The 27,334-nt window shown below is 51.1% G+C and overlaps 12 protein-coding genes and 2 non-coding genes across 14 annotated transcripts, besides 1 other annotated feature; 8 read left to right on the forward strand and 6 right to left on the reverse strand.

The window, feature by feature from the left end:
• Nucleotides 1-93: 93 nt before the first annotated feature.
• Nucleotides 94-282: a sequence feature (Protein overlapping with rRNA (BDV17DRAFT_15514, KAL4931363.1) was converted to a misc_feature.).
• Nucleotides 283-2,213: 1,931 nt separating this feature from the next.
• On the forward strand, nucleotides 2,214-4,157 carry BDV17DRAFT_256685 (uncharacterized protein). Its single transcript, XM_073757099.1, has 5 exons — nucleotides 2,214-2,715; nucleotides 2,769-2,873; nucleotides 2,932-3,329; nucleotides 3,402-3,466; nucleotides 3,525-4,157. Exons 1-5 carry the CDS (start codon nucleotides 2,560-2,562, stop codon nucleotides 3,980-3,982), a joined length of 1,182 nt encoding a protein of 393 aa, XP_073618198.1. The 5' UTR covers nucleotides 2,214-2,559; the 3' UTR covers nucleotides 3,983-4,157.
• Nucleotides 4,158-4,667: 510 nt separating this feature from the next.
• Nucleotides 4,668-4,740, forward strand: BDV17DRAFT_t39. Its single transcript has one exon. It is a non-coding gene; the product is annotated as a tRNA-Lys (tRNA).
• Nucleotides 4,741-5,293: 553 nt separating this feature from the next.
• BDV17DRAFT_297130 (major facilitator superfamily domain-containing protein) lies at nucleotides 5,294-8,411 on the forward strand (the record flags this gene model as incomplete). The annotated part of the gene is made up of 9 exons (XM_073763435.1): nucleotides 5,294-5,328; nucleotides 6,214-6,246; nucleotides 6,547-6,690; nucleotides 6,762-6,929; nucleotides 7,083-7,163; nucleotides 7,208-7,345; nucleotides 7,400-7,619; nucleotides 7,688-7,720; nucleotides 7,788-8,411. The coding sequence occupies 9 exons, from the start codon at nucleotides 5,294-5,296 to the stop codon at nucleotides 8,409-8,411; spliced, it is 1,476 nt and encodes a 491-aa protein (XP_073618199.1).
• A 2,312-nt stretch (nucleotides 8,412-10,723) lies between these two features.
• Nucleotides 10,724-11,095, reverse strand: BDV17DRAFT_288914 (uncharacterized protein; the record flags this gene model as incomplete). Its single annotated transcript, XM_073761523.1, has 3 exons — nucleotides 10,724-10,869; nucleotides 10,965-10,978; nucleotides 11,058-11,095. The coding sequence occupies 3 exons, from the start codon at nucleotides 11,093-11,095 to the stop codon at nucleotides 10,724-10,726; spliced, it is 198 nt and encodes a 65-aa protein (XP_073618200.1).
• A 1,233-nt stretch (nucleotides 11,096-12,328) lies between these two features.
• Nucleotides 12,329-14,167, reverse strand: BDV17DRAFT_288915 (Alpha/Beta hydrolase protein; the record flags this gene model as incomplete). Its single annotated transcript, XM_073761524.1, has 4 exons — nucleotides 12,329-12,746; nucleotides 12,815-12,948; nucleotides 13,031-13,544; nucleotides 13,614-14,167. The coding sequence occupies 4 exons, from the start codon at nucleotides 14,165-14,167 to the stop codon at nucleotides 12,329-12,331; spliced, it is 1,620 nt and encodes a 539-aa protein (XP_073618201.1).
• Nucleotides 14,168-14,701: 534 nt separating this feature from the next.
• On the reverse strand, nucleotides 14,702-17,273 carry BDV17DRAFT_15542 (AMP-binding enzyme). The gene is made up of 6 exons (XM_073754545.1): nucleotides 16,325-17,273; nucleotides 15,826-16,248; nucleotides 15,418-15,700; nucleotides 15,200-15,303; nucleotides 14,938-15,109; nucleotides 14,702-14,866 (listed from the first exon to the last, which is right to left on the reverse strand). Exons 1-6 carry the CDS (start codon nucleotides 16,957-16,959, stop codon nucleotides 14,795-14,797), a joined length of 1,689 nt encoding a protein of 562 aa, XP_073618202.1. The 5' UTR covers nucleotides 16,960-17,273; the 3' UTR covers nucleotides 14,702-14,794.
• A 12-nt stretch (nucleotides 17,274-17,285) lies between these two features.
• BDV17DRAFT_288917 (uncharacterized protein) lies at nucleotides 17,286-17,891 on the forward strand (the record flags this gene model as incomplete). Its single annotated transcript, XM_073761525.1, has 3 exons — nucleotides 17,286-17,308; nucleotides 17,363-17,408; nucleotides 17,481-17,891. 3 exons carry the CDS (start codon nucleotides 17,286-17,288, stop codon nucleotides 17,889-17,891), a joined length of 480 nt encoding a protein of 159 aa, XP_073618203.1.
• A 151-nt stretch (nucleotides 17,892-18,042) lies between these two features.
• Nucleotides 18,043-18,772, forward strand: BDV17DRAFT_288918 (FAD-dependent oxidoreductase; the record flags this gene model as incomplete). The annotated part of the gene is made up of 3 exons (XM_073761526.1): nucleotides 18,043-18,228; nucleotides 18,301-18,469; nucleotides 18,540-18,772. 3 exons carry the CDS (start codon nucleotides 18,043-18,045, stop codon nucleotides 18,770-18,772), a joined length of 588 nt encoding a protein of 195 aa, XP_073618204.1.
• Nucleotides 18,410-21,441, reverse strand: BDV17DRAFT_256693 (glycoside hydrolase family 72 protein). The gene is made up of 7 exons (XM_073757100.1): nucleotides 21,008-21,441; nucleotides 20,867-20,958; nucleotides 20,768-20,805; nucleotides 20,686-20,711; nucleotides 19,850-20,620; nucleotides 18,541-19,758; nucleotides 18,410-18,470 (listed from the first exon to the last, which is right to left on the reverse strand). Exons 2-6 carry the CDS (start codon nucleotides 20,945-20,947, stop codon nucleotides 19,079-19,081), a joined length of 1,596 nt encoding a protein of 531 aa, XP_073618205.1. The 5' UTR covers nucleotides 20,948-20,958; nucleotides 21,008-21,441; the 3' UTR covers nucleotides 18,410-18,470; nucleotides 18,541-19,078.
• BDV17DRAFT_288920 (DUF2406 domain-containing protein) lies at nucleotides 21,329-21,736 on the reverse strand (the record flags this gene model as incomplete). The annotated part of the gene is made up of 3 exons (XM_073761527.1): nucleotides 21,329-21,441; nucleotides 21,498-21,566; nucleotides 21,622-21,736. 3 exons carry the CDS (start codon nucleotides 21,734-21,736, stop codon nucleotides 21,329-21,331), a joined length of 297 nt encoding a protein of 98 aa, XP_073618206.1.
• Nucleotides 21,737-22,445: 709 nt separating this feature from the next.
• On the reverse strand, nucleotides 22,446-24,353 carry BDV17DRAFT_15555 (Zn(II)2Cys6 transcription factor domain-containing protein). The gene is made up of 2 exons (XM_073754546.1): nucleotides 23,932-24,353; nucleotides 22,446-23,876 (listed from the first exon to the last, which is right to left on the reverse strand). The coding sequence occupies exons 1-2, from the start codon at nucleotides 23,986-23,988 to the stop codon at nucleotides 22,578-22,580; spliced, it is 1,356 nt and encodes a 451-aa protein (XP_073618207.1). The 5' UTR covers nucleotides 23,989-24,353; the 3' UTR covers nucleotides 22,446-22,577.
• A 517-nt stretch (nucleotides 24,354-24,870) lies between these two features.
• Nucleotides 24,871-25,564, forward strand: BDV17DRAFT_256719 (uncharacterized protein). The gene is made up of 3 exons (XM_073757101.1): nucleotides 24,871-25,294; nucleotides 25,355-25,389; nucleotides 25,458-25,564. Exons 1-3 carry the CDS (start codon nucleotides 25,235-25,237, stop codon nucleotides 25,546-25,548), a joined length of 186 nt encoding a protein of 61 aa, XP_073618208.1. The 5' UTR covers nucleotides 24,871-25,234; the 3' UTR covers nucleotides 25,549-25,564.
• Nucleotides 25,565-25,709: 145 nt separating this feature from the next.
• BDV17DRAFT_256736 (class I SAM-dependent methyltransferase) lies at nucleotides 25,710-27,073 on the forward strand. Its single transcript, XM_073757102.1, has 5 exons — nucleotides 25,710-25,746; nucleotides 25,801-25,919; nucleotides 25,970-25,995; nucleotides 26,052-26,082; nucleotides 26,140-27,073. Exons 2-5 carry the CDS (start codon nucleotides 25,819-25,821, stop codon nucleotides 26,738-26,740), a joined length of 759 nt encoding a protein of 252 aa, XP_073618209.1. The 5' UTR covers nucleotides 25,710-25,746; nucleotides 25,801-25,818; the 3' UTR covers nucleotides 26,741-27,073.
• Nucleotides 27,074-27,218: 145 nt separating this feature from the next.
• BDV17DRAFT_t40 lies at nucleotides 27,219-27,331 on the forward strand. Its single transcript has one exon. It is a non-coding gene; the product is annotated as a tRNA-Leu (tRNA).
• Nucleotides 27,332-27,334: the final 3 nt, after the last annotated feature.

Consider the following 27,334-nt stretch of genomic DNA (forward strand, 5'->3'; position numbering starts at 1 on the left):
AAAATATATATATATATATATATATATAAAAAAAATAAAAAAGCAAAAAAACATACAACAGCTGGGATTCGCATGTGGTCACCCACCATACTACTAACCAGCCGGCGTGTGGCTTAAGTACGGCTGAGCGGACGGGAAGCCCTGTTCTCCACACCCTGTGGTCGTATGTGCTAGGCTGAGCTGGATGGTGAAATAAGAGCAGCAGCAACAAGTGAAATATCGTCTTCGGTCAGGTTGTTTATGGATGATGGCGACAGAACCCTCCAGCTGCGACCAGTCCATTACGCTTTAAAACGGCTCGTTGAGGAAGTGGTCCCGATGCCCGTGACTGCAATATTCTCAAACAACCCGAGCAATGTTCCTGGCGAGCTTTGTCGAGGTTTCTGGGAGACTATTTGAAATATATATATCCGAAGCGCGGTGCCAGGTACAGAGACAAATGAACCCACAGGTAATAGTCAAAACACTCCCAGTCTATGGTCGGACCTGAGATCATTTCAGAACAAGCATCGAACAGCACGCGGCAAAGGATATCTACATATAGATACCTGTATCAGAAATTGGGTCAGTCGATGGTAGGATCTCGTATGGTCCCCCCTTGACCGGCCAGTAGCTACCAACTGGCGGTTCCAATAGGAATACGTTGCCATGAGACTGAGAACCGCTATGAATGCAGACAGCCCCGGGAGCTTTGTTCTGAATATTCCCCCCTGGGCAGCTTACTTTGCTTGTCATAAACTTTATCGGAGTAGATTGATATACCGAGCGAACGGACAGCGCGAACCCTAAGCTTGAACTCTACCCCGCAGCAACAGAGACAAGGAAACCCAATTGAAAGTGCGAGTGTGACTTTTCTGACTCTGGTCAGCTCATAAGGTCCTCGTCAGAATTTAAGCTTGAACTGGAACTGGGGGCCAGAATTAGCGTGCAATTGGATCTAGATCTCGCTGATGTGCTGCAAGGATCTTGCTGTTTGTGGGCGCATCGACATCAGTCCACCGCGGCTCTATATTTCTGATATAGTATTAGGAATCTAGTTATAGAAACCACGTGGCTTTGGAGCAATAACAGTATGATCCAGGGAATGCATTTCCTTGGATGACCGTTAGTAGCCAGTTCCAAATTTCAAAGCTCCATCAGCTCACCTCAGTCCCAGAGCTTAGTTGTGGAAACCTCCGAGTCATGCTAGCTGATCCAGACCTACAGAGCCAAGGCTTTCCTAAGTTTGATTTTCGGCTGACGATATTCGTCGAGTCAGCCACCTTGAGTCGTTGGATAGCCTTTAGGGACTTGCAGGAGCAAAGCGCATCGTGATCCAGCCGGTATGGATCGCAAACTGAAGGATCACATTCAGCGAGATGTGTCACATGAATATGATAGCTTCCGTCACGAACCGCGGGTTCGACTCGAACCCCTTCATAACATTAACATTCCTTACGAATGATCTCAACGGCAGTCAGTAAAATACCAGAATCTCGAGACTCGAACAGTCCCAAACATTCGGGCTGCCACGTGCCTCTTCTGAAAGAATCGGTACCATAAGGAAAGCTATAACATCCTGCAAGGCTTGGCAAACCCTATTCATCCTGGATCTTTCAACCCGATACGCGCACTTTACCGGTGCAGGAAAACGCAGAGGTTATTGATCCAGCAGGCGGTCAATCACGAGTCATTACACCGTAAGATACACATCCACTGCCAGATGCCGTTTAGCGGGCTCATTTCTTCGGCCAAGAGCCCTGTCAGGGGTGTCCTCCGGAGATGTTTTCCCTCTCCCGCGGCAGGGGTCCGCAGAGGCCTGAAAGTCTGGAACGAGAGCTGTCACTGATACTTGAAACAGTAACTGGCTCGGACCGGGAGTTGCGACGGTTTGAAGACGAAACGTTACAGCGTTATACCCTTGTCAATCACGTACTTTGGTTTGCTACAGACAGAACTCAAATAATGTTGGTAGTTTGATCGCAGTAGTCAACATGTAAGTCATCTGGCGCCTTGTCAAGCACGGACTATTTAGTCGAGCACTGAGAAGCACTGAGAGGCCAGGAACTTGGAAGAGGCAAGTTCGCTACCGGATTGAGTTGAGAACTGAGATCCAGCAAAGGAAAGTGGATAGTTGGTCAGGGGACCCCACAACCTGTCTTTTGCCACTAAGGTCGAACAGAAAGCGAGAATTTTCCACACGGCTCCACAGACGGATTCCAGGCGACCCGAGGATGACTTTCAGAGTAGGAAATCACCCGTCATCTGGGGCGCTCCGAGTCTATCCAGCTGCCCGGCCAACCACTGCGCGCTCCCCTGCCGTGTCATGAGTCGATCGGCATCAAGAGCTGTCATGCTAGCTTGTTATAGAAGCACCGAGTGGTTCCTGTAACTGTTAGACTCTTCTCCGCCTGCCTTTCGGTTAGACGACTCTTGGGCTTAGTCTTTTGTCTTTTGTCATCGTACCTGAGAGGGGACGCCAATGCTTCACCTCCCTTACTCCGTATAAGACTTCACTTCCCGCTGCTTTGAGATTTCGCCATGACTCGCCCTTAGTTGTTGTTGTTGTCAGCCAGCACAATGCCGTTGGAGGACAATCAACGGTCGCTGGCGGTTAAGACCGTCGCCGCGGTCTTTATGCCTATCGCGTGCATCACTGTGATGTTGCGCTGCTATGTTCGGGGGTTCGTGATCAAGGCATTTGGGTGGGATGATGGGGCGATGGTGATTGCGATGGTACACTTCTCGATCGGTTCGACACTTTGCGAGTCTAACATTGACCATTGCAGGCGTTTTACATTATGTTTTCGGCGTGCATGATCGGTGGGACTCTCTACGGTACAGGCCACAAATTCGCCAATCTCGAAGCGCATCAACGAGTCGTCGCGATGAAGGTATGACCAGACAAGAACCTCACTAAAGAAAAATAAAAAAAAAAACTAAGAAAACCAGTACTGGTGGCTCTGCGAAATCGCCTACTGCTTCTCCTCGATCGGATGCAAAATCTCCGTCTGTATCTTCCTGCTGCGCATCACCGTCAAACGAGTCCACATCTGGATCCTCTACACCGTCATGGCCCTAACCGTCATCACTGGTCTCGTTTTCATGTTCATCATGCTGCTGCAGTGCAAACCGCTCGAGTATTTCTGGACGCGGACGGCTTTCGACCCGAATGTTACGGGTTCGTGCATTGATATTGAGATCGTTATCAACATGACCTATGTCTACTCTGCCTTTGCAGCGCTGTGCGACTTTACAGTTGGCATTCTGCCTATTTCCCTCGTGCATAAGCTGCATATGCGGAAGCAGACCAAGTTTGCGGTTGTCGGCATTCTGGGCATGGCTTGCATGTATGTTCCACAGCCTCAGCCCTTGGCTTCTCTCCTCTCTCCCCCGCAGATGCTAATACAGGAATGCTACAGTGCCTCCTCCGCCGTCATCGTCCGCATCCCCTTTGTGAAAACATTCAGCAATCCCGATTTTCTTTGTACGTCCTTCCTCCGAAACTAACCTTACTCGCCCGCGCCATCATCTAACAGCAACAGGGGCAACCATCGAAATCGCAATCTGGTCCAACATCGAAGCTGGCCTCGGCATCACCGCCGGATCCCTCGCTACACTCCGCCCGCTGTTACGCCACTGGCTCGGCTTTTCCTCAGCCGACGCCTCCTACACGCGCGGCGCACCATCCCCCTTCCCCGGCCGCTCAGGATCGCGATTACCAGGCGGCTTATCGGATCGCGGACACATCTACCCGCTTGGTTCGATGGATAATAGCGTGCAAAGTCGGCTAAGGCCCGATAAGCTTGCGCTTACGGTTACGACGATTCAGACGCAGCATGATAATTCTAGTGAGGAGCGGTTGACGAGTGAGGAGAATAGTCGCAGCCATGGAGGGAAGCCATCTAGTCCGCCGCTTGATGGTATGGGCATTCATCAGGTTATTGAGGTGCATCAGACCAGGGAGGATGTTAAGGGGGCTAGTGTGCGGGAGCATGTATAGCTTTCGCTAAAAAAAACACACGGTATAGCATTATAATATAGACTAATACTCTCTCCTTTGTGCGGTTGTTGCTATTGTGTTCTTCTTGGCTATACTATGCCCGGCATCTCCAGGTTTCTCGAAGATGGAATATTCTCCAGAAATCCAAGATATCTATCTGAACCCACCGGAGCCGCGAAACAGATTACAATATACCTCACCAACCCTTGGCCCCTGCACAACCACATCCCCCTGGGCCGTGGCCCTTGTCCCGTCCTTCTCTCCTCGAATAATCCCGAGATCGATATACCGAGAACGAGTCCTGTCGCCATGGCCCATTCCACAGTGGGCCGCACACATGGCCCTGCAATCTCCTTGATACCCAGATACCAAGAGTTCAAGACCCGTTACGTTCTCCACAGCCCAAGATAGCTGCCAGACTCCCGATCACATCCACAGCCCAGTCCCAGCCAGATGTCAAAGTCAGAACCTAAAAAAAGTAGAAAGGTCAACCCAAATCCAGATCAGCGCTTTTGGCGGTCCGAGAGTAGACTCGACTCGAACGTACTTTTGTCACTGGGATTTTGTTGCTCCGTGGAGCTCGCAATTGCATAGATTGACGGGAGTTAACTAGCCCTTCGAAGATGTGGTCTTGGAGTTTGATTAGGCTTATAATGTCAAAGTTTGAAGGGTCGAATATGAACTAGCCCGGCTAGCTCAATCGGTAGAGCGTGAGACTCTTAATCTCAAGGCTGCGGGTTCGAGCCCCGCGTTGGGCTTTCTTTTTTGGCCTTTTTCTGTCTTTTTTTTTTTGGTTGACTTTTTGTTGAGATTTTTTTATACCTTATGCATGTAATATCTATCATTCAAGTAGCTCTTCTACGTCTCGCGGAATGAGTGGGAGTTGGAAGGAAAGTGGATGATGGGATGGTTGCTGTTTATGGGCTCGAGAAACTACAACAACAGGAAGAGACGGAAAAGGAACCCAACATAACGCCCCGCTCTCCCGAAGAAACTGAATTTGCTACCTAAGATTTGATAGCTACTTAGTTCTGCTCCTAGCCGGAAAGCTGATCTTTAGACTCCCTCCTTATTACCAAGAAGTTGCTCTAGATCCTGCGACTCGCTTCTCTCTACCGCGGTGTTCTAGTAGGGGAGTCTACCTGCTATGCCCATCCCCCCTCGCTTCCATTTCTTGCATTGCTTGGCCATAAGTTACCTTCCAATAGTATTGAAACAGCTGACCAAGGTTACCTGGTTGAAGTCACGGTCCACCATATATGACCGATTTAGTTATATTCGCCATCGTACGCTTCATCGCCGCGGAAGATAATGCGATTGGATACAAGCCCAGTGCACTCTCTACAGTTAAGAAGCCATGGCGTGTGCTGGGTGCCGATCAGATCATCTCTACGCCTCCAGACCGGGTCAAGAAGAAGATAATATGCCAAATAGATCCATTATTGACCGACTTTTAGATTTGCCGAGGTTTAGGCTGAGCATCGATATAGGAGTTGACGTAGGTGAATATGATGGGCGGACCGGTATCTCCTTGGACTCCATCCTCCGGATTACAGGATCTCGATCGGACCAAGAGAGATGAACTTGAGTCCCTTATTCATGTTAATATCTAGAGGTCTGAATATTCCCTCAGCTGCTAAGGGTCAATTTGTGTCTCCTCCTCACTGTGCCAGGAGCCATAGGGTCCTGCTTTGACACGTACGGTTTTGTAGAATTCAACGATCATTGTCGGGCAGAAGTCAAAAATAACCCGAATTGTCGGAGTTGACTTCAAGTCGCCCTTCAGAAAGGTCCTCAGGCATTCTGCCTGATTGGTCCTGAATAGTAGGGCCGGCCGGTAGAGGATGTCACATAAAAATCCAGAAGGTTACCGTTGAAGGGCTATCGAGTATTTAACAAATCATGTGTTAGGTCAACTGCCTGGGTCATGTCGTGAGAACCAGCGCAACCCCGGTAAGTCATGCCAGCATCCTTTGGCTCGCCTATGGAGTATTTGGTGCAGACTGCATGACTGTCTTCTTGATGCCATGATCGAGCTTACGAATAACTTACAGACTCAATTAGATACGGTCTGGATGATTTGAAATCAAAGCAAAAGACATAAATCTCTAGAAACCTGGGGTAGATCGGAGCCGCGTCGGGGATGGCGGGTATCTCAGCGGGGAGAAGGCCGATCACCGAGGCTGCAGATCTGCATACGCTGTGCATAATGGCCAACCCTGTCATGCAAGGAGCCATGACGAACTGCAGGAGGCAAGATTTACGTGCGTTTGGTCACACAGTTGCGGACTTTTTCCGTCTCCCACCTCCAACTTCGTTCGAGTCATTGCCGGTGCCCGCCTTCAACTCCAGCACTTCTACCCAGGCTTTCACTGCACCGGTTGGTCAATTCTAAAAGCCACTCTGTTCGCTGAATCGGCAATGGAATCAAAGAGGGGCAGTGGCAGTGGGAAAGGCTCCCAAATGGGCCACCTAGACCACCAGGGAAAGCTACCGGCTGGAGACGTACAAGAGGCTCCCGGCGCTGAGTCCAGGGCATCGATATCGCACGCAAAGCATAACAGAATCCTGCGAAAAGTCGACATCCGGGTTCTTCCCATTCTAGCCGTTCTTTACCTCCTCAGCTTTCTGGACCGAGGCAGTATTGGGAACGCGAATATTCAGGGCCTATCCGAGACACTGGGGCTGGTCGGGCAGCAGTATAACTGGTACGCTATGCTCATGCAAAATTACACCGACGCAGGCCCGAGGGATAATCTGGAGACTGAGCTATGCACAGGTGCTTGACGATATTCTTCTTCCCGTACTCGTTCCTCGAACCGGTGTGTAACTTGCTGCTGGTTCGTATAAAGCCGAGTATTTGGCTTCCGTCGATTGTTGTCGCTTGGGGTATGATGCTTCCAGTCGTCGCGTCTAATGCTACAAGGCAGAGCCTGATAATACTTAGGTATTGTCATGACATTGACCGGAATCGTTCAGAATTATTCTGGCCTTCTGGCTGCGCGATTCTTTCTTGGTTAGTATTGAGCCGCTCTCCACAGAAGACTCGTGATTTATCACTGACACTGATGCAGGATTGACTGAAGCAGGACTATGTAAGCTCCCTTCTGACCATCATGGGTTTTGCTAATCTTGAGTGTCAATGCCTAGTTCCCGGCCTCGCATTCTATGTCTCACTCTGGTAATCTCGACGCTCCCAAGTCTCAATCACCGCTAACGGAAAAGGTACCCACGATCAAATGCTCAATTCAGGCTAGCCTTGATCTTCGCATCTGCATCAATGGCAGGCGCCTTTTCTGGTCTATTAGCCTACCTCATCAGTATGATGGACGGAGTCGGAAACCTGGAGGGGTGGCGATGGATGTACGTCTAGGACCTCCTACCCTCTCTGTAGCGGATAGGTCTGACTTGAAGCAGATTTATCTTGGAGGGTATTCTCACAGTTGTTGTCGCAGTGGTTTCCTTCTGGCTTGTTTGGGATGAGCCTGCAAGCGCGACCTTCTTATCGGACTATGAGAAGGATATTCTACTGCAGAGCTTAAACTACAGGCAGACTGAACGCTCCACTGATCCACAACTGGGCAGCAAGTACTCATTCAAGTGGAAACATGTTAGAGCAGCGATTTTTGACTGGCAGGTGCGTCTCGCACTTTGGTGCCATAGAGAAAATAGTACTACTGTTCACTTGCTGACCTGTCCAAACAGACCTGGTTTCATTGCATTAGCTACTGGGGGATGGTAAGCCGAATCCATTACAATGTCCATCTTCTACATCGAGATACGTTTCTGATGAAAACTCAACCAGGCCTGTGCTGTATACGCACTATCCCTCTTCCTCCCAACAATAATCAAAGGGCTGGGCTACTCCTCCGCCATCGCCCAACTCCTAACAATCCCCGTCTACGCAGCCGCCACAATCGCCTGCATCGGGGTCGGCTACCTCGCAGACAAGGTCGGCCAACGCAGCCTCTTCACAGTAGGTTGCTACGTCGCCGTCTTCATTGGGTACATCATCGCCGTCGCCCCATCAACGTTCACGCCGGGCCTCGTCTACGCCGGCTGCTTCATCGCAGCATGCGGTATCTACCCCGCCATCCCGGGCCTCCTCGCCCTCTCCTCAAACAACTGGGCGCCCAACGCAAAGCGAGCCGTGGGAATGGCGATCCAAATGGGATTTGGGACGATGGGCGGTGCGGCGGCGTCGAACTTCTATCGCGCTGAGGACTCGCCGCGGTATAGGCTGGGCCACTCGCTTGTCCTGGCGTTTGCGGCGCTGGGGCTTGTGGCATCGTTGGTGTACTATGCTATTTGTCGGGTGCTGAATGCGAGGCGTGAAGCCGTTTCGGGAAGTGGTCTTGGGCAGCGGTATAGCGAGGCGGAATCGGCTAATTTGGGGGATAAGGCGCCTGCGTTTAGATACATGCTTTGATGAGGATTGGGCAGAGCGTCTCTGTCATGGAAGGAGACGGTGAGGGCGGGAGTAGTGTAGATTGGAACAACGACCAGTATATCTGAAATTGGACAAGCGCTTTCTACTGTACGTCGATGTGGTGCGGTATAAGTCCTCCGCGCTGAGAGAGCAAAGAAATGGAGAGCCATTAATCAAGATATGAAAGACGTCAATTTGGGCCTAGTGAGCAGAACGAAGCAGAAAAAGCAAAAAGACACAGAAACAATGCGCAAAGTCAAAGGGTTCCACCATCTCGCCCACCGTAGCCTTTCCATCTGATGCATAATCAACGGGTGACTATCCGGAGTTGGACGACTTTGTCTTACAATAGAACTCTGGCGTCACCACGGTCAACGATGGCATTGCGGGAAACTGGAAGGATTAGAAAGCAGTATGGAAGTTGTGGCCCTAACGTCAACTATGGTTTTCTCCATGGAAAGCAGATTGTAAGCAATGAAATGCAATATGGAAGCTCTGTCGCTGTAACGTCAACTATGGTACTATGAATGGAGACCAGGTTGGAGGAATTAGCGTGGGGTATGGAAACATAACCTCCTACGGCGGCGGAGACTATCACTTTTGACATATTCGGCAAAGGAAAGGGTCTCTCTATGCAAGTAACTGATGAAATAATTGCGTCTGAGGCTGAATCTACGGTCTTTGCTTTGTTTGATCTCCTTGCTTCCTGGTTAATTAGATTCAACCTAATTCCTGTCTAATTCAATCTTAATTCAAGTATAAGTCAATTATATCAATATACCAGTAAATCCACATCCGATAAGAGCAGTATATTAGAGAGGAAACAGTTTTATAACTAGCCCGCTCTTATCAATTGAACTAACATTGATTCATTCTCCTGTTCTAGTCTGTTGCTTTTCGTAGATAAGACTCTGGGTCCTTGATTAACTCCAATAATGGCTTGCCTAGCATCGGGGGAGGAAGGGAACACTCGCAGCTTCCATGATTCATAGATTCCTCGAGAGCTACTAGGCTAGCAGATAAGCTATTCCGCAGACTCCGGGGCTTCTCTCCTAAAGATCCACATCTTCCGAGGCCAAACCCGGAGGGTTCCCATAGTCCAGAGCTTCTATTCCTAGATCCTCCTCCGGGAACCCCGCGCCTGTCCACGGGATCTCAATCCAGCTGGGCATCGCAAACATTCCCCAGGAGGCCGTAAAGAGTATGAACTCCGCCGCGTAGCGTATGACCTTTGTATTTAAAGCAGTGTCATCCTGGCCTTGTTTCCTGGCCACTCGGCTACATCAAATGTTTATATATACTCGCAGACGCCTATTTTATGCTCGTTTTAACTCTCCACGCTGAGAGTGATTGTGTCAGACTTGCCATTTCCACTAGTACCCCCTACCCTAGGGTAAGAATTAATCTCTTTGCCCTACTGGTACGATATTCTATTCATTTGGCTCCACCTACCGCTTTAAGATTATTACCAATGGCTGGGTGTTGCTATTGTACCTATAACTCCGAGCCGGTACTCAAGGTTTGAGGTAAAGTTCTTCTCAGATACTTAGTACATAGGTCCATAATTCTCTTTATAGGGGCGGGTGATCAGGCATTGAGAGTCGTTGTCCGACAGTTCTGTGTAAGTGCCATCAAATGTCGTGGATTACGGTTTTAGACCCAGGGACTAACAGTAGAGCCGCCTCTAGTCGATTATCCTGGCCACCAGGATGGATACAAAAGAACCGGGTGGAAGATCTATATGGTAGCATATTCTACTCAACGAAGAAATATATGCCAGTCTGGCTTTGAAACTCAAATCAATAAAGGGGCAATATGATAAGTCTAGAAGTCGCCCACCCCTAGGTAACGGCATCCGGCTGGTCAATCCTCCCTTGTAGTAAACACATTTCCACAGCCTGGTGTATAAGACCAGTCAAGGCAGGAACATATTCAATAAGAAAAAGCAATCATTAAAGTTTCCTCTCCATTTCCTAGCTTCCAATACAGCATTAGGTCTTCAATTGATTGCTGGAAATCATGCAAAGCGAGTACCTCTACCGGTCAAGTTAAATAACTACGCGCAGGGATCTGGATTGATTTGAGGGCTCGGGATCCATTCATTGACTAGGGTTCTATCTAAGTAGACGATGTCTTAGGCACAGCGAGGTGATAAGCAAAGACCATACGTGGGCCTAGATGATGTATCCCAATTCCCAATACCACAGCAGAGACCCGAAGAGCCGGAAAAGGAAAGATCGAAAAGGAGTGACATCCCAGTCCACCACTCCCCCTCCGACCAAAATCCACACCACTTCTCTCCATTCCGCTATCTAAACACAGCATTTGTCGTCCTCCTGCCACGGCCAGGTTGCAGACGAGCAGCCGGTGTCCCAGAACACACTGCGAGTGCCGGCGGGACAGTCGCGGTCACCATCATGGCAGGCTCCGCCTTGGGCTTGGCAGGAGACGGCGTAGCCTGTTGGACGAGTTAGGTGAATCGAGTAAGATACAGATATGGACAAGGGATTGAAATTGTGAGATTTCAAGAGTTGGCAAGCGGGGTTGACTGACCATGGGCGGCGAAGCTGTGAAAAGGAAGGGCAAGTTAGTCGTGCTCTTTATCATCATAGAACAAAGACAAGGGAGGAGAAGGAATGAACGTACCCGATGACTGCAAGGATTACAGGAAGGAAAGACTTCATGTTGAACGTGGTAAAACGGTTGCTTGTGCTTGTTGCTCAAGAGTTTCGTTGTTGTTTGAAGAATTTGCTGTTTCAAGGCTGACTGAAGAACCCGTTGTTTATGAGGTAACTGTGGGCATGAATGTCGGCTTTATACCTTTCCTCGAGCACTCAAAACATGATAGTACCCCTCTCGAGAAGTCATCTTCGGTGGTTTTCCTCCATGTAGCATCTAAAACGGAATACGGGCGTGGCTCGGTACGAGCAACGCATCTCACATCTATTCAAAGCAATGATCGTTGACCAAGACGTTACACCTCGTAAATCTGCGACATATCTACTTCGTAATTATAGAGAAGCCACCCCGTGTGATTGATGAATAGCATCATCATACGCTTCCCTGGTGCAGATCCCTCGTATATGCTCGGGGCTACAGAGCGCTTTGGCGCTGATTGACCGGTGTGGCTGGTCTGGGGTATGGATATCGTCTTGGTTATCTCATCGACTGCAGATACGAGGTTCGAACAATAATCGACAGAGACGATCAGTGGATGTGAATAAAGGGCACTTCGTGTTGGCGGAAGAGATCGTCGGGGTCCTGCTGTGAGGTCTCACACCAGATAGGCTTCTGAGTTCTTATCAATGACAGAAACACGAGCCTTTGACGCTGGGTTGCTTCTGAAAAGAGAATCATCAAGCTAGGCATTCATCTCATTATGACGAGACCAGCCCTGCTGCCACAAGGAGATGCCTTGCCTCGTCACCTCAGGCGGTCCTTCATTTCATGTTTGACTTCCTGCTTCTGAGCGATGCCTGTTTTCAGCCAATGAGGGGCGGGCGTGATCTCCTTCTTCGACCTGGTCTTCATGATTGATGGTATCCTGTGCACCTGCAGGTTGGTTACACGGCCCTCTTATAGACGCTGATCAAGACCATGAATGTGGCCAAGACCTGTTCGTTACTGATCGTAACACGGGCTCAGTGGACAATGTCACCATCCTGCGAGAAGATCAGCAACAGCAATTCTCAGCTAGAGAAGGAAGGCTTCGCGGCTCTTCGGATATTCAATACAGTAGAGGACTACGACGAACATGGATTCACTGATTCTAGATTGACGAAGTCGATATCGTACTGGCCTCCAGGATAGAGTTAGCCCGCCCCGAACTCAAGAGTATGCCTCATGCAATAAACGGTAAACAAAACGACTGAGATCCCGTCGTGTTTCAGCCCGCAACACCGTACCTACTCAATCAATCACCTCGAAGGTGTCTGGATACTCCAAGTAACCCCATAACAAGGCTCCACAACCTCATCCAAATCAATAAGCCTCGCCACCCGCTCAGTCCGCCCCTGCTCATCCTTTGGATTCCATAAGAGGACTTTGCCCTTGCCCGCCGGCCCCGGAGCCCATGCAGGCCAACCCGACTTTGGTAAAGCGCCAACAGGATCGCGCGCGAAAGCGACATACAGATCTTGCCATTTTGCAGACGTAGCGTACTGCAAGGGTGATGGTGTAGGATCCATATCGCTGAAGCCGTACTGGTCAAACGTGCCGAATAATAAAGGCAGTTCGGAGGTATGGTAGGCGCCTTCAAAGGGGCGGGGCGAGATGTTGGGGAAGGAGGCGTTGTTGAGGTACCGGAATGTGGTGGAGTTTGTGTGGAAACGCAGTCTGCTCATCAATGTTCATTAGTGTCCATAATGTAGTATTTGGCTCGGCATGACATGCCAGCTACTTACTCTGTGTTATAGTTTGCTGGGCATTGCTGGTGGGCTTGAGTCTCGATGCGGAGCTCTGTTATGTTGGGACCAGCCTTGCCGGGCCAGGGTATCAGGGATGCCATTTCGTTATAGTTTGTGCCTACAATCGCCGGCTGGAGAGTGAGTTGAATGTCAGTTAGCCGATATAGTCAAGAGGTATGGCATGAATGGTGACGAGTCACGTAATGCACCTACCAGCTTAGAGTAATTTCCCGCAACAGCCCGCTCAGTATAATTCCCAAACTTCGTAATCCCGTCCACAATCGTCGTAAACGAAAGCTGTTCCTGACCATGACGCAGATTATACCCCTGCCAGAAACCAACAATATCCGCCGCACTAGCATTAACCTGCATACAACGCAGCTCATCCCTCGGCGACAAGTCCGCACAACCCACATTGCGCGCAACAGTCGAGAAATTCAGCATAGCCGAGTCCCTGCTCTCGCCCGTCGCAAAGACACTCCCCGAGTGCTGGATGTAGCCCGTCACAATTGGATCGTGAGGGTATGCGTAGTTGTAGTAGTCTGTGCTTGCGGCACCGCTGCTCTGGCCCCAGAGGACCATCCGCGAGGGGTCACCGCCGAAGGACGGGATGTTGTCGCGGGTCCATTCTACGGCTGAGCGTTGGTCGAGGAGGCCGAGGTTTAGATTTGCGTTTTCTTCGAAGAGGCCTCTGCTGTTGGGGAAGCCGAAGATGTTTACGCGTGCGCTGGTATTACTAGCAGTCAGTCTACAACAACTGCTTCATGATTGCCTAGTTAGCACAAGAGGGACTTACTTGATAGCAACAACAATATGCTCCTTGGACCGCTGAACCCACTGCGCCGGATCCATGGCCTCGGTGTCCAACCCGCCTTCATAGAATCCGCCTCCAAAGATCCAAATGATGACGGGGAGGAGCTCAGAGTCACCTGCAGAGTCCGCGTTCAATTTATAACTATAAGGCGCCCAGATGTTCAGATTAAGACAATCCTCAGTCCATTTCCCCCACGGCTGCAACCACGGCGCATCATACGTATACACCGACGGATATCGCTCCCGGTCCTCATGATACTGAGGGCATAACCCCGCGGGCTTGGTAGCATCAATTCCCCGGCCGTCCATTGGCAACTTTCGTTGCGGAGGACGGAATCGTAATCCGCCTATTGGTGCCTCGCCGTACGGTACGCCCAGGAACTGGGCTACGTCTGGCGCTGAGCCGTTGATGAGGCCGTATGCGGTGCCTGATGTTGTGTTGACGCTAAGGCTGTGTAGGGCATGTACAAGTACCAGGTTGCTCCGCCCCTGTTGGCAGATGATTGTGAGGGTCGATAGTAGGAAAGAAAAACGCATTTTTGGTAGTCCGGATGCTTGCTCCTTCTAGGGCAACGATAATATAATTTCATTCCTAGACTCTCTCGGAATAATATGTCAAAAAGTGGAAGACTGGATGCTTTATACCTAGCCGCTCTGGCGCGTTTCCCAGTTCTTAGTCGTTAGCCCTGCGAGGCATCAACTAGATTTCAAGTGTCATATGATATCCCAATCAAGGACCGACTCGCAGGTCGCAATACTATGTGGGCAGCCCCATGGGGACCCGACTGGGGTAGGATTGGGGTAATTGTGAGGAGTTTAGACCTAATATGGACATGGTCAACGCCAGAAGCAAAACTTCACGAGTCAGAACCGGCTAAATGGAAACGCGCAGCACTGAGGGCCACCGAATATGGAGATCAAGTCCGAGCTTCGGCGAAAATACCAGTAAACGGTCTCTGGAGTGCTTGGGATCGGGGAAGAACTTGCACGTCTTGGTTTGGAGAATTATACCACACGAAGCTTTACACACTTAGATGCGACAGAGAGACTATATACATTATACCTGGTATGCGAACCTTGAGTGTCATTCTTCTGCTTGCTCTAATTTCTGATTTAGGTGACTAAGAGGAAATTAGAATATCTATACTCCTCAAAGTTCGCCATCTAACAACTCAATCTCATTTCCTCCTCCGCAATCTGAAGCAGTTTCTGGCGGTCGACCTTACTATTACCGCCCTAAACACACGTATAAATATCAGCGAACAAAGTTCTCTCACTCAGCTTAACTCAGGGCTTGGGCTACTCACACTCGAAATAGGAATGGACTGGATAAAGGCAACACCACCGGTAAGGCGCAGGTGTGGATGGACCTCTTTCTCCATCCATGCCATGAAGTCGTCGATTGTCAATGGAACGCCGGACTTCAAATCCCAATCATTGACGATGTATCCGCGTGGAACTGGTTCGGTGTCGTTGGGTCTGGGAGAGATAGAACAGTCAGACTCAATGACTACTTAGCACATGGGCAGATCAGGGTGATAGCAACAAAAGTGGGTGAGGGGGGCGCACAAAGTCACCGGGATAACAGCAACATCCCTAACGCCCGGATGCTTCAATATCGCGGTCTCGATCTCACTGGCTGTAACCGTGTACCCCTCAACTTTGAAATGGTCCTATACGGCAATCCGGTTTATCATCGGTTAGCGGCTTGGTTTCGAATTTGGATTTGAGAAGCAGCAAGCGAGCAAAGCACGTATACGCAAATATATATGTGTAGATGTACATACCTTCTCCCTCCCCACAACATGCACCCTCTCACGCTCATCAAGCCACCCAACATCTCCCGTTTCAATCCATCCATCGCTCGATACGGTCTCGGCTGTTTTCGCCGGATCGCCACGGTACCCCGTCATGACGAAGGGCGATCGGATATGTATGAGTCCTCTTTTGTTTGTGGGGAGTAAGTTACCGCTATTGTCGAGGATCTTGGCTTCCACGTTTGGCAGGAGGAACCCTGTGTCTTCGTCTTGGACTATATCGTTGGGATGTGGGAGGGTGAAGAATCCAGCTCTGTGGTGTATGAGTTAGTAAGGTCCTCGATAGGCACGTCTGTAAGCTGCGCTGGGGGTGAGGAAGTTGGCGAGCCAGTGGATGTGTTTCTTGTATGCATGCATGGATGTGTTGGATATACTCACTCACTCATCCCATAAACACTCTGCACCTGGGACCCAAAAGCCCCCTGCCACTCATTGATCAGCTCAAACGGGATCATCGCGCCGCCCGTAAAAACATGCTTAACGCAACTGAGATTCGGCTTAGGTTTAAGACTTAGAACCTCACGCATCAGGTGCTTCGGCAGCATAACCCAGCTAGTATTCCAGCGCTCGACAGTCTCCGTGAGCGTGTGGCCATCGATTTGCGTGGGGAAAATAGCCCTGTACCGCGCTTTGAGCGGGATCAAGATACCGAGGAGGAGAAAGCCCATGCCGCAGAATCGGTAGTTGCAGAGGATGGTCTCGTGCGAGCGCTCGCGGAGGGTGTAGGTTTGCAGGACTTGCTCGATGTTGCCGATTAGGCCGTAGTGGGTTCGTTCGACGAGTTTGGATATTCCTGTTGTTCTGGGCGAGGGTGAGCCTGGGTCTCAAGGGGTCCTTGGCGGTGACTTATGGTGGATCTAGAGCGTTGGTGACCTACCCTGAGGTATCAATGAGAACGGCCGTTGTTGTTTTCGACTCACCCGGCGAGAGGCTAGGCCATTGGTATTCGTCGCCACCAGGGAATTCCAAGAGAGAGCTCCAGTGTGAAACGCCGGTTTTTGAGATATTGCCTCCACCTCCATCAGCAGCCCGAAGAAACTCATCAACAACAAAGAGCCTCTCCTTCGGAATGCCCACTTCCTCGGCGGCAGCAGAAACCGTCTCGATTGCCTGAGGCCCACAGAAAACAAGATCACACCCCAGCACTCGCAGTCTGGAAACAAGGTCCTCGACGGAGCCCTGGGGTCGGATATTCAACGTTGCCCCGGCGCCAATGACACCCAGGACGGCAAGCTGGAAGTGAATGTTTGCGTCGCCGTAAATAATGACGTTTTTGTTGCGTGCTCCGAGGTTGGAAAGGCCGTTGCCTAGGCACTTAACGAGGGACTTTATTTCGTTGACCGTGTAGCCGGGGTTTCCTGTTCTGTCGCTGTTTGGGGAGGAGGATGAGGGGCAAATGAGGGGTTCGGCTGCTGGCCAGGCCCCTTCATCTTTGTAGGGAGAGTCAAAGAGATAGGTTAGGAGATTTGTTGCTGGTGCGTCGACCGTGTACTTTGATTTGAAGACCGCCATTGTCAGCGTGAGGGGGGTAAGACAGGTAGTTCCGTAGAACAGATGCCTTTTGAGTGATGCGCCAGGAACTTAAAAGACAACAGATGCACACCGCCAGTCGTGGGTCTGGACTCTGCAGCATTTGCTCATTCTTATTACGTGAAGTCCGCATTCCAGTTCACCGGATCGACGATCAGCCCCTCCTGCTAGCCCGATCTGCGTCTCCGACTGGCCCTCGCGAATCTGGGATCGCCGTGGCCTATCGACCTCGACTCTTCCCCCTCTATATTATCTCATTTCAAGTCCACTTTAAATCCACTTCCACAGACTTTCACATAACAAAAATCATGTCGACCAACCCGTCGCCATCGTTGGCGCAGGAATCACTGGGCTCATTTTCGGCCAAGCCCTAAACCGGGTACAGATACGCCCCTGCCCCTCCCCCCGCTACCCCGCCATCCCACCACACCGTCAGCATCATCATCACCAACACCCACTACCAAACCCCATTACTCCTTACCATTAATAACAAACGTATCTAGAGAAAGATCCCCTTCACAATATACGAGCGCGACCCCCACCTAACCTCGCGCCACCAAGGCTGGGCAATAACCCTCCACTGGGCACTATCCTACCTCCCCTCCCTCCTCCCACCAGACGTATTATCGGGCATCGAAGCCGTGCAGGTCGACAGCGACGTTGGCCAAAATTGCAACGGCAACTTCCTCTTCTTGAATCTGCAGACTGGGAACGTCCACTGGCGCATCCCGCCTAATAAACGGTGGCGCGTGGACCGTGTGAAGTTGCGGAGGGCCTTGCTGCAGGGGATTGAGGATCGTATAGAATGGGGTGTTAGAGTTGAGGGGGTTAGGTTCGATGAGGATGAGGATGGGAGACCAAGGGTTGTCTATCGACGGACCGCCGACAACAACATGAGAGTGAGAGTCAAGTGAACCAGCCCGCCTCATAATCGGCGCATAAGGATCCCGCCCGACAATACGGCAATTCGTATGCCCGAGTTCGTACCTCAATAAACCCCTTCCCGTCCGATTCACGGGCGTGAGCGTCTTCCTAACAAGGGAGGAAATCGCGCCGTTGCGCGCGATGGACCCGCTTCTTTTTCAGAGCTATCATCCGGATACGGGGGTGTATTTCTGGTTTTCTGTGCTTGATGCACCGGGCTCAGCTGCTCGGGAGGATAAAGACGATGATAAAGATAGGGGGCAAGATGGGAAATACAAGGTCCAACTCGGAATATCCTGGCCTGTCTGCGACCTCGAGAAAGACCAGGTCCCCGATGACAATGCAGAGAGGTTAGCGAATATGAAGCGCCGCGCGGAGGGGTTCGTGCCATTTTTCTAGGAGGTTATACAGTCTATACCGAACGACACGGAGGTTGTTGAGGTTACCTTGGCGGATTGGGAGGGACCGGAATCGTCGGGGGAGGATGGGGGAGCAGATGGAGGCGGGTGGGATAATCGCAACGGACGGGTTACGCTTATTGGAGATGCGGCGCATGCAATGACGATTTGTATGTTCTCCTGCCCTCTTCCTTCTCCTTGGTTAGACGTGTCGAGACTAATGAGCAATAACGGGGTTAGGCCGCGGCGAAGCAGCAAACCGCGGCATCCTAGACGTCGTGCACCTAGTCTCCGCAATCGAGAAGATAAACGCCGGACAAGACAGTAAGAGTGCGATTGGTAAGTACGGGGCTGAAATGAAGAAGCGTGGACAGACAGCGGCGCGCTTGAGTCGAAGGGCTTGCATCGAGGCTCATGAGTGGGAGAAGCTGAATGAAGGGTCTGCTATCTTGGCGAGGAGAAAACTTGACTGAGTATCTGGTGATGTGAGACCGGCTTATTCTTTGTTTATGGGATTGGAATCCATGCTAGCGCAGTAAGCTGGTAAATGTAGTTATAGTTGGTGAGGAGTGGATGTACGCAATTCAAGGTACAATAAACGGTTAAATAAAGGTAGGTTAAATATGAGAATCGAAGGCAACTAAAACGGGAGACAAGAAATACACAAACACAAGAAAAGCAGATGTTAACGAACGAAGCTCAAGCCCAGAGTCATCTTCCCAGTCTCCAGGGTATTCATCCCCTCAAGCAACAACAACTGACACCTGCGGCAGCCTACTCTAAAGAAGCCACCCCAAAACCGCAACCACAAACCCAGCACCAGCTCCCACGCCCACGCCCACATCAAGTCCATTTGCACCACTCTCCCCCGTCTCAGTCGCACTCGCCTCCGAAGAAGATCCCCCCGCAGTAGGCGAAGCCGTAACAGTCCCCGTGCCATCCGTCCCCGCCTGACTCATCAAACTGGAGCACGACCCCGTCGCAGACGTCGTCTTCGTCGTCATTGCACTCCCATCGAAACTACAAGCCGAGGCCTGAGATCCCTGCTCGGTGTAGTACTTGTTCAGCGCCCAGTTGAGCTGCTGCTTGGGCTGGCACATCCCGTAGGCACCATACGACCCTGTTGTTCCGTTTGCGGAGACGCCGGCGCAAGACGTCATCCCGCAGACGATGGAGAAGAGGTCTGCGTATTCTGAGGAGTCGACGCTGCTATCCACGACGCACGCGTTTGTTTCGTCCATGCAGGAGCACAGGTCGCTGTTGGGCGAGGGAGGGAGCGGCGAGGCAGTGGCGAGCCAGGTTCCGGCGCTCACGGCGGGGCAGGATTGTAGCGCTGTGTTTGTGGGTGTGTACGAGGCTTTGTTGGTTCCTGTTACGGTTACCGCGTTGATGCGGGACGAGTAATAGGTGTAGTCAGGCATTTTGGAGACGGAGGTGCTGTCGACGACGGAGACGAGGCCTGCACGAAACCATTATTAGCACATCAACAACAACAACAACAACAACAACAACAAGAAGAAAGGATCTGAAGGGAAAAGATGGGGATATACCATAATCATTCGCCTCTTGAAAATACATATAGACAATCCCTCCACTCCAAACCGGACTCATCTTCTCCCCAAACAGCGCCTCAATTTCCGTAAACTTCCTCGGGCTGACCTCATTGCATCCATACTCGGCAAAAAACACAGGAACACTATAATCCTCAAACTCCTCCGTGCGACTCTTATATCCACTCGCCTGGTACGAACTATCCCCGCACCACGAGTAGATGTTATACCCCCAGAAGTCAATAGCGTCGTCTTCCTCGCCGCAGTTAAAGTAATCCGCCATCGCCTCGCGGATTGAACTATCGTCGTTCGTGGCGTACCCGACACCCAAGGACCGATAATTCTTCGCCTTGATGTACGCTTTCATATCCCTCACCGCAGCCTTAACGAACGCACTCGCGTCTGTCGTCCGTACATTGTTCGAAACTTCATTCCCAGCAAAGAAGCCCAGTGTGTTACTAAATCCCGCCATGGCGTCAATAACGCTCGTGTACCTGCTGTAAAGAGCCGTTTCCCAGCGCGGGTCAGACCGGTCAATGGAGTCCGCGGGGTCGGAGAGGTCTGCGATAACGTAGATCCCGGCGTCGGCGAGGAGGTTCATGCATGTTGTGTGGTTTGCCGTTGGGTCGATGGCGTATACGCGGATTGTGTTTGTGTTCAGGTCCTGCAGGATCGGGATGTCGCGTTGGCAGGAGGTCACGTCGGCTAGGGGGTCTTTGTAGTCTGTGTTGCTGTCGCTGCCGGATGAGGAGGAGTTTGTGGAGTATTCCTCTGTCTTTTGTTAGTTTGTTGTGGTGTTGGATGGGGGAGGGAGAGAGGGGGGAGATGTGAGGTACGTTGGTAGGCGACGCCACGGATATAGCTGGTACCGGGTCAGTATGGTGTTTTGCTGGAGCCAGGTGAGGGAAGGGGTCATACAATTGAGTGTTGTTACTCGAATAGAAGAATTTCGAGCCCTAACTCTCAGTCAGCGCTGCTCTACCAAATTCCATACCAAAACCTCCAAACAGTACATACCTTGATAACGATAGGATCAACATCAGCCAAAGCACGGCCCAAAAGAGTGGCAGCTGCAGCTGCAGCGAGAGCGATCTTCATCTTGAAGTTCACTAAAGTTGGTTAACGAGAGTAGTATGTATGGTCACAGACAAGACAAACAAAACCACTGGACTGAGAAATCCGAGATGGATATATAAGACCGCCGCTGACGCGTCCTGCAGCGCAAGCGCAATTTTGACGGAGTGGATCAGGTACAAATGTACTAGAATACCTATCTCCGAGACTCTATTTCTAGACTGGACAGGATAGTGGATAGGACGGTGGTGGTGGAGTTCATGAACTAGGCAGCATTATAATAAAAGCTTAAGCAAGCGCCGATAAGGAGGGACTCGTAGGAAGTAGAAACAGTCTAGAAGGCCCAAAAATAACAGTTCACAAATCAAATCAAGTTTAACTTCCCCACATCGTTCGTTAGTAATGTTATTCCCGCAAATGTCCACCCCGCCGTGCGTTGATAGCGGCCTCGAAGCCGCGAAGTGTGTCCAAGGGGCGCTCTAATCGTGGACGTGTGGGATTCGACCGGTCGGGGTCGGCTGATGGGGCAGTATAAGTAAACAATTATACATCGAAGTATGAAGTGGGAGCATACTGATCACTTTGCCATGTCGATCAACATGTTGTATAGAGCTGAGTGAGAACGTGGGTGCTTCGCCTGGAACTAGGACGGTTAGATTTGACAAACGAAATGAGAGTCCACTGTTTCAGCCCCGTACCTAATTCGCCAGGTTTGCCGGACAACAAGACCGCAGTCTGCGGCGTCTTGATCTTGTCCGTCTTGTCCGTCTTGTCACTCTGGTTCGACTCGGTGGATGCAAGTGATCGCGGCATCTTGTGGGGTCACGCAGGGTCTGTGTTGTTTGTCGGGGACATCGCGAAGGCACAAGTCTCCCGAATATAAGACTCCTGGCTGCTTTCTGATCGCGACATGAGTGACTGCATTGGGTGCTCAAATTCGACGACTGACGCGGCCGGAATAGCATTAGTGGTTGAATAGTGCCAAGCTTCGACTAATGCGGCGCGACGAGGCTTAGCCGCGGATCTGCGCCCAATGGCAGTCGATCAACTGGATCGCAGCCACGCAAGCAATGACCAAGCCAGCAAATTCATCACGGTTTTAAGACGCATCAGGCAAAGTTAGGCATCCGTATTCAGCATTTCAAAGGTGGGAGCTCATCGCCACGTTGGAGTCGTTTGTTGAACGCGGTCGCAGTGATGCATTGTTGGTCTCCGGATCGGGAAGATTCCGTGTGGGAGCGCGACGATACCGCACACGGAGTCGCTGGAATGCTGCAAGCCTCACAGAGTTCATTGATTCGTGGAGCCACCTAAAAGAGGCGAACTGCGTTGAAAGAACATTGTTTGGATCAATTTTCGAGTAAGACCCACCGGTTGGCATTGCGGCCATTGTTGGTCGAGGTCTCGGTAGTGCCCCTAACTCGAATCACGGTGTACCACTTCGGCAGCGTTTGTGGGGTTTGTGGGAAATCGCATCGTGCTTGTTGATAGTCATAGAAATATTGCACAATTCCCCTGACCAAATCAAGTTGACCCAGAATCAGCCAACGTCTTGTCGTCGCTCGATTGTGGGATGTGGGAGTGTGGGAGCTCAGCCACGGTCTGTAAATCCGATGATCCGATCAACCGATCAGGAGATCAACACCGAGAGCTGTTAATCACCGAGCTCAGAAACTCGACCTCGACTATTCTTGGAAAGGGCGAGCGTCCCCATCGACATTGAAATTTGATCCAGCCAATCCAGTGGTCGATCGTCTCCTGAAAATGGACCTTCAATGGTACTGCCGCTCGGTACCGGAGTTGGGTGAGCTCCCCATGCTTCTGTGCCAGAAATGCAATCGCTTTCGCGCTTCTTGTCTGCTTCAAGCAACACCAGCAGCTGGTCAAGGAGCGCGACACCAGAACATGTCCCTTGAAGACAATGTCTTGCGACGCCGCGGAAATGGTCCGGCTCAGAAGCTGTCTTCTTTCCCGTCTCTTCGAGTTTCTCTCTGGTCGCTGAGACAAGCTGCTGCTGAAGGTTGCGCAGGATGCCACGACTGGTTCTGATACGCGAGGTCAAGTCGTCTCTCGAGACGTCTACCGAGCCCTCCGTGATAAGCGCAGTTGTCTGCGACAAAAGCCCAGGGCCCAAGCTGATCTCGTTAAAGACCAGCTCCACGATCTTTTCAATCCAACTTCCTTTCCCGGCTCGGTGTTTGGCAACGGTCGCCACAAACCTCCATTCAGGCTCGGCAAGGTATGACGGTTCAAGACGAACAAACGCGTCGGCGAGCAGGAACGACCGAATCGTGACAAACATCGTCCGCCCAAAGCCACTGCTGTGGACGCGCGCTCCTCGCTCACGAATCAGCCCCGCGATTCCGCGCGAATGAGTCAGCCAAGAGTGCGGCGTGATCGGGTCCAGCATCTCAAAAACAGCAATCATAATTGCCGCCGCCAGTGTGATGTCCGATGTCCTTGTCCGTGCATTTCCAACATAACGCGCCAAACAGCGCAGCGCATCGCCGTAAGCGTAGCGACTGAGATCCGCCGTTTTGGGATCCCGGTTCTTCACACCCATATACCAGAGGTTTACACACCGCATCGCCTTCTCAATCGGCTCGGTTTGCGCGGCTTGGTGGTGTCGGATAAAGTCAATCCAGTTTGGTTCGAGGCACGGTTTGAAGTGGAGGAAGGTGAGGGGGAAGGTGGTCATGACGACGTTTTCGAAGACTTCCTTCGCTTGGATGTCCAGGGCAATGCGGGCGAGATTCGGAACACGGCTACCGTCAATACTCGGTCGGGAGAGCATCAGATCGGTTTCTCTGGATTTCTGGCGGCTGTCAAACGCTCTGGCGTCGGTGAAGTCACCGTCGGTCGTCCGGTTGTAGAACTTGAACGCTCTGTGGTACCCGGGGCAGCGGACCCCGCGTACCTGGCAGCGTCGACATTCTGGAAGGGCGCGATCACACTATCTCGTCAGGATAAAGACAGTGCAAGAGGTCGGCACTGGACTTAAAGCTCACTTTGACGCGACGCTGCAGGCACTCGCGACAGCTGCTGCTGCGCGGCACGCCAACCATCAGACGGTTGGATGAAACTGTTTCCACTTGACAGTCGCCAGGGATAGCCCCGCTGGACGAGAGAGCAGACGTGAGATTGCTGCACGGGCTTCCTCGCTGTCACTTCAGGTGCCACTGAACACGAGATCACGTGATGTCGCCGGCAGCCGTGCCAAGACCTCGCCCTCCCGTCCCGGGCTTCATCGATGAGCTCCCCAAAGTTTCAACAGCAGCAGTGGTGAGCTAGGCCACCGCGTCAATCCGTCATCGCTCGGTGGTGATATGATCATGGTGGTTTAAATCCTACAAAGGACATTGCAAAAGTACTGGATTTGGGCAGGAAGCGAAGAACTCCTGCCACAACAGGCAAGAGCCCTCTCATCTGCCCCGCCGCCACATGGTCGCAGCACCAGGAGCACCAGCAATCCTTCAGCCTTCGGCCGGCTTGTCAATCCCGTTTATGCACGCTAACTGGGGCACCTTGGCGAGTGAAAGTCGGAGGATCCATTACCCTTATTAACTGGCGGTTGTGATAATTGACGATGACAGAAACTGATTTCGGGAACATTTGACCAGTTCATCTGGGACCAAGGCTAGCAGAACCTGGAGAAGCGATCGATCTTGGTCCGGGGGACGAACTGCATCACTCTCTGCTTCTGGTATCCCGATTATCCTATCAGGGAGTGCAGAGGGTGTGATCACAGGTACCGGGTGTGATGTGTCAATTGCATACAAGAGTACTTCTGTACTAGTTAACTAGTTATAGTGTAGAGATGACTAATGACTGGTGATGACGATTGTCGGGCGGGCCGAGAGTCTCCCGTCTGACAGCTGACTGTCACTCTGTCCACTCTGACTGTAAATAGTAAACATTGAATTACTCTGTCGAAAGAATAGACCACTCTTTAAGTACTCGAAGTCAGGTTGAACAGTTAACTCTCTTTGTCTCTGTCTCTAATGCCAAGCCACTGGCCACAGTGGTCGACCAGTCCTCCAGTTCACTGTTCGCTATAACGATCACCGCCAACGACTGGAGACTGGAGAAATTAGCGAGCTGTAGCTCCTTTCCCCAACGGCCCTGCTGCATCGGCTGATATCTCGTTCCGTTCTTAAGCCTTGGTGGCTGCCAGTCTGCTGGCTGGATGTGAAATCTCTTCTCTGATCTATCATCTCTGCCTTTTCTTCATTTCCCCAGGGGTTCTCTTACTTTGTTTTTATCAGTAGCCTGTTGACTGCACTAATTCCCGACTACCTCGGTCGCTCCAATATGGCAGAGTCCAGCCAGCGCATCGAGCCCGAACACCAGCAATCCTTTATTGAGCCCGACGTGCGTTGCGTTTTCCCATCGCTGCGATTCCCTCCGCACTTCAGATACTAACTGCGGCAGACTTTTGACGATAATGACTCTAGCTATCAGAGCTCGTAAGTGTCGCGCCAACTAGCACTACCTAACTAAATTGCCAGTGGCCGGTGTTTGCTAACCGTCGCAGGCTGGGCGACGCCAGCTACACAACGAGCATCACCTCCAGTGCGATGAACTATACGTACGTCTTTTCACCCGAACAATTTTGCGGCTTCTGACCTCCCCAGATATGAGGTATTTGCAACATTATCGCCATTAAACAACGACTAAATTCCCCAGAACGGCCGCCGATATCACTCGTTCCACGAAGGAGAATACGTCTTGGTACGCACTGCTCGACTAGAGTGTGGCTAGGGACACAATTCTGACTGAATGACCAGCCCAACGATGAACAAGAGCAAGACCGACTGGACCTGGTCAGTGCTACATTGCGACTCGACTGATATCGAACCCGAGATTAACAACAACAGAGCCACCACATCTATCGCATGCTATTGAAAGGCGAATTACACCGGGCGCCCATTAAGAACCCCGCGCGCGTACTGGATATCGGGACCGGAACAGGCATTTGGGCGATTGATTTTGCAGAGTGAGCTTGCCGGTCGAGATGGAATATGCGACAGCTACTAATTGTCAAAGCGAAAATCCCGCATCGGAGGTCATCGGTGTGTGAAGCGCAATAAACGCCAAATACACCTATATTCATCGCTAACTTCCCCAGGAAACGACCTCAGTCCTATCCAGCCGTCATGGTACTCACTACTCTCCCTCCAACCAACCGACAATAGCTCTCGATACTGACTATCTAGGATCCCCCCCAACTGCCGCTTCGAAGTGGACGACTTCGAACTCACCTGGCCCTACAGCCAACCCTTCGACTACATCCACGGCCGCGAACTCGAGGGCTTCATCCGCAACCACGACCACGTCTTCCGCGAAGCCTTCAGGTCGCTAAAACCGGGCGGGTGGTTCGAGATCTCCTCCATCGACGTGAATTCCTACTCGGACGATGGCACGCACCTCCGCGCAAAGTGCATGGCCGAGGGCGTAAAACACATGCACGAGTCGTCCAAAAAGTTCGGAAAGGACATGAACACGACGTCGACGTGGAAAGAGCGCATGGAGAAGGCCGGTTTCGTCAATGTCACTGACGATACGTATAAACTGCCTCAGAGCCCCTGGGCTAAGGATCCCAAGATGAAGGAGTTGGGGAAGTATCACCAGATCAATATGTTTGAGGCGCTTCCACCGTATTGCTATGCGCTTTTTACGAGGGTGCTGGGGTGGGAGCGTGTTGAGATTGAGGCGCTCATTGCGGGGATCAAGGCGGAGTTGAGCGATCTCTCGATTCATTTGTATAGTCGTGTGCATATCGTTTATGGGCAGAAGCCGTTGACGGCGGAGTCTTAGTCTTCATCTCAGTTTTGATCTGTTTGGCATCCGTCACTGCTATGATTCATTCTTCTATTATATATTGAACTGGTTGTGTGCGATTTAACTTTATCATTGGTATGATGGGCGTTATTGTTACCTTTTTGGAAAATTGCATCCATTGAGTGGTGTTGGGGAGGTTAGTCCAGCCGTCCAACGAAGATATATATCACAGCCCGCCGCCCCGCATATTCAGTGTTGAGCAACCATCAAACCTTGAAAGCACGCCCACAACGTCATTCTAAACTTAGCCCTCAAAAACACATTCTTAACAGAATACTAACCGGTAATCCAATCAAAGCCTAACAATCGTCAAAAGCCACCTGCACCGAACAATAGATCTGCCATCAAGATCCCGCAATGCATAAACCGACACCGACCGTTTCCCGTGTGTTCCCTTGTCCTGCTAGATCACATTGACTCATAGAGCTCAAAACCAAAGCCTTCTTCAACAACAGGCAAGGTGGCCGAGCGGTCTAAGGCGCGCGGTTAAGGTCTTAATTGAACCTCTTCTTGTTTACAAGTTTCCGCGTCATTAATTTGGCGTGGGTTCGAATCCCACCCTTGTCATCT

Source organism: Aspergillus undulatus, assembly GCF_047715775.1.
Source record: "Aspergillus undulatus strain CBS 261.88 unplaced genomic scaffold BDV17scaffold_10, whole genome shotgun sequence".
NCBI lineage: Eukaryota > Fungi > Ascomycota > Eurotiomycetes > Eurotiales > Aspergillaceae > Aspergillus > Aspergillus undulatus.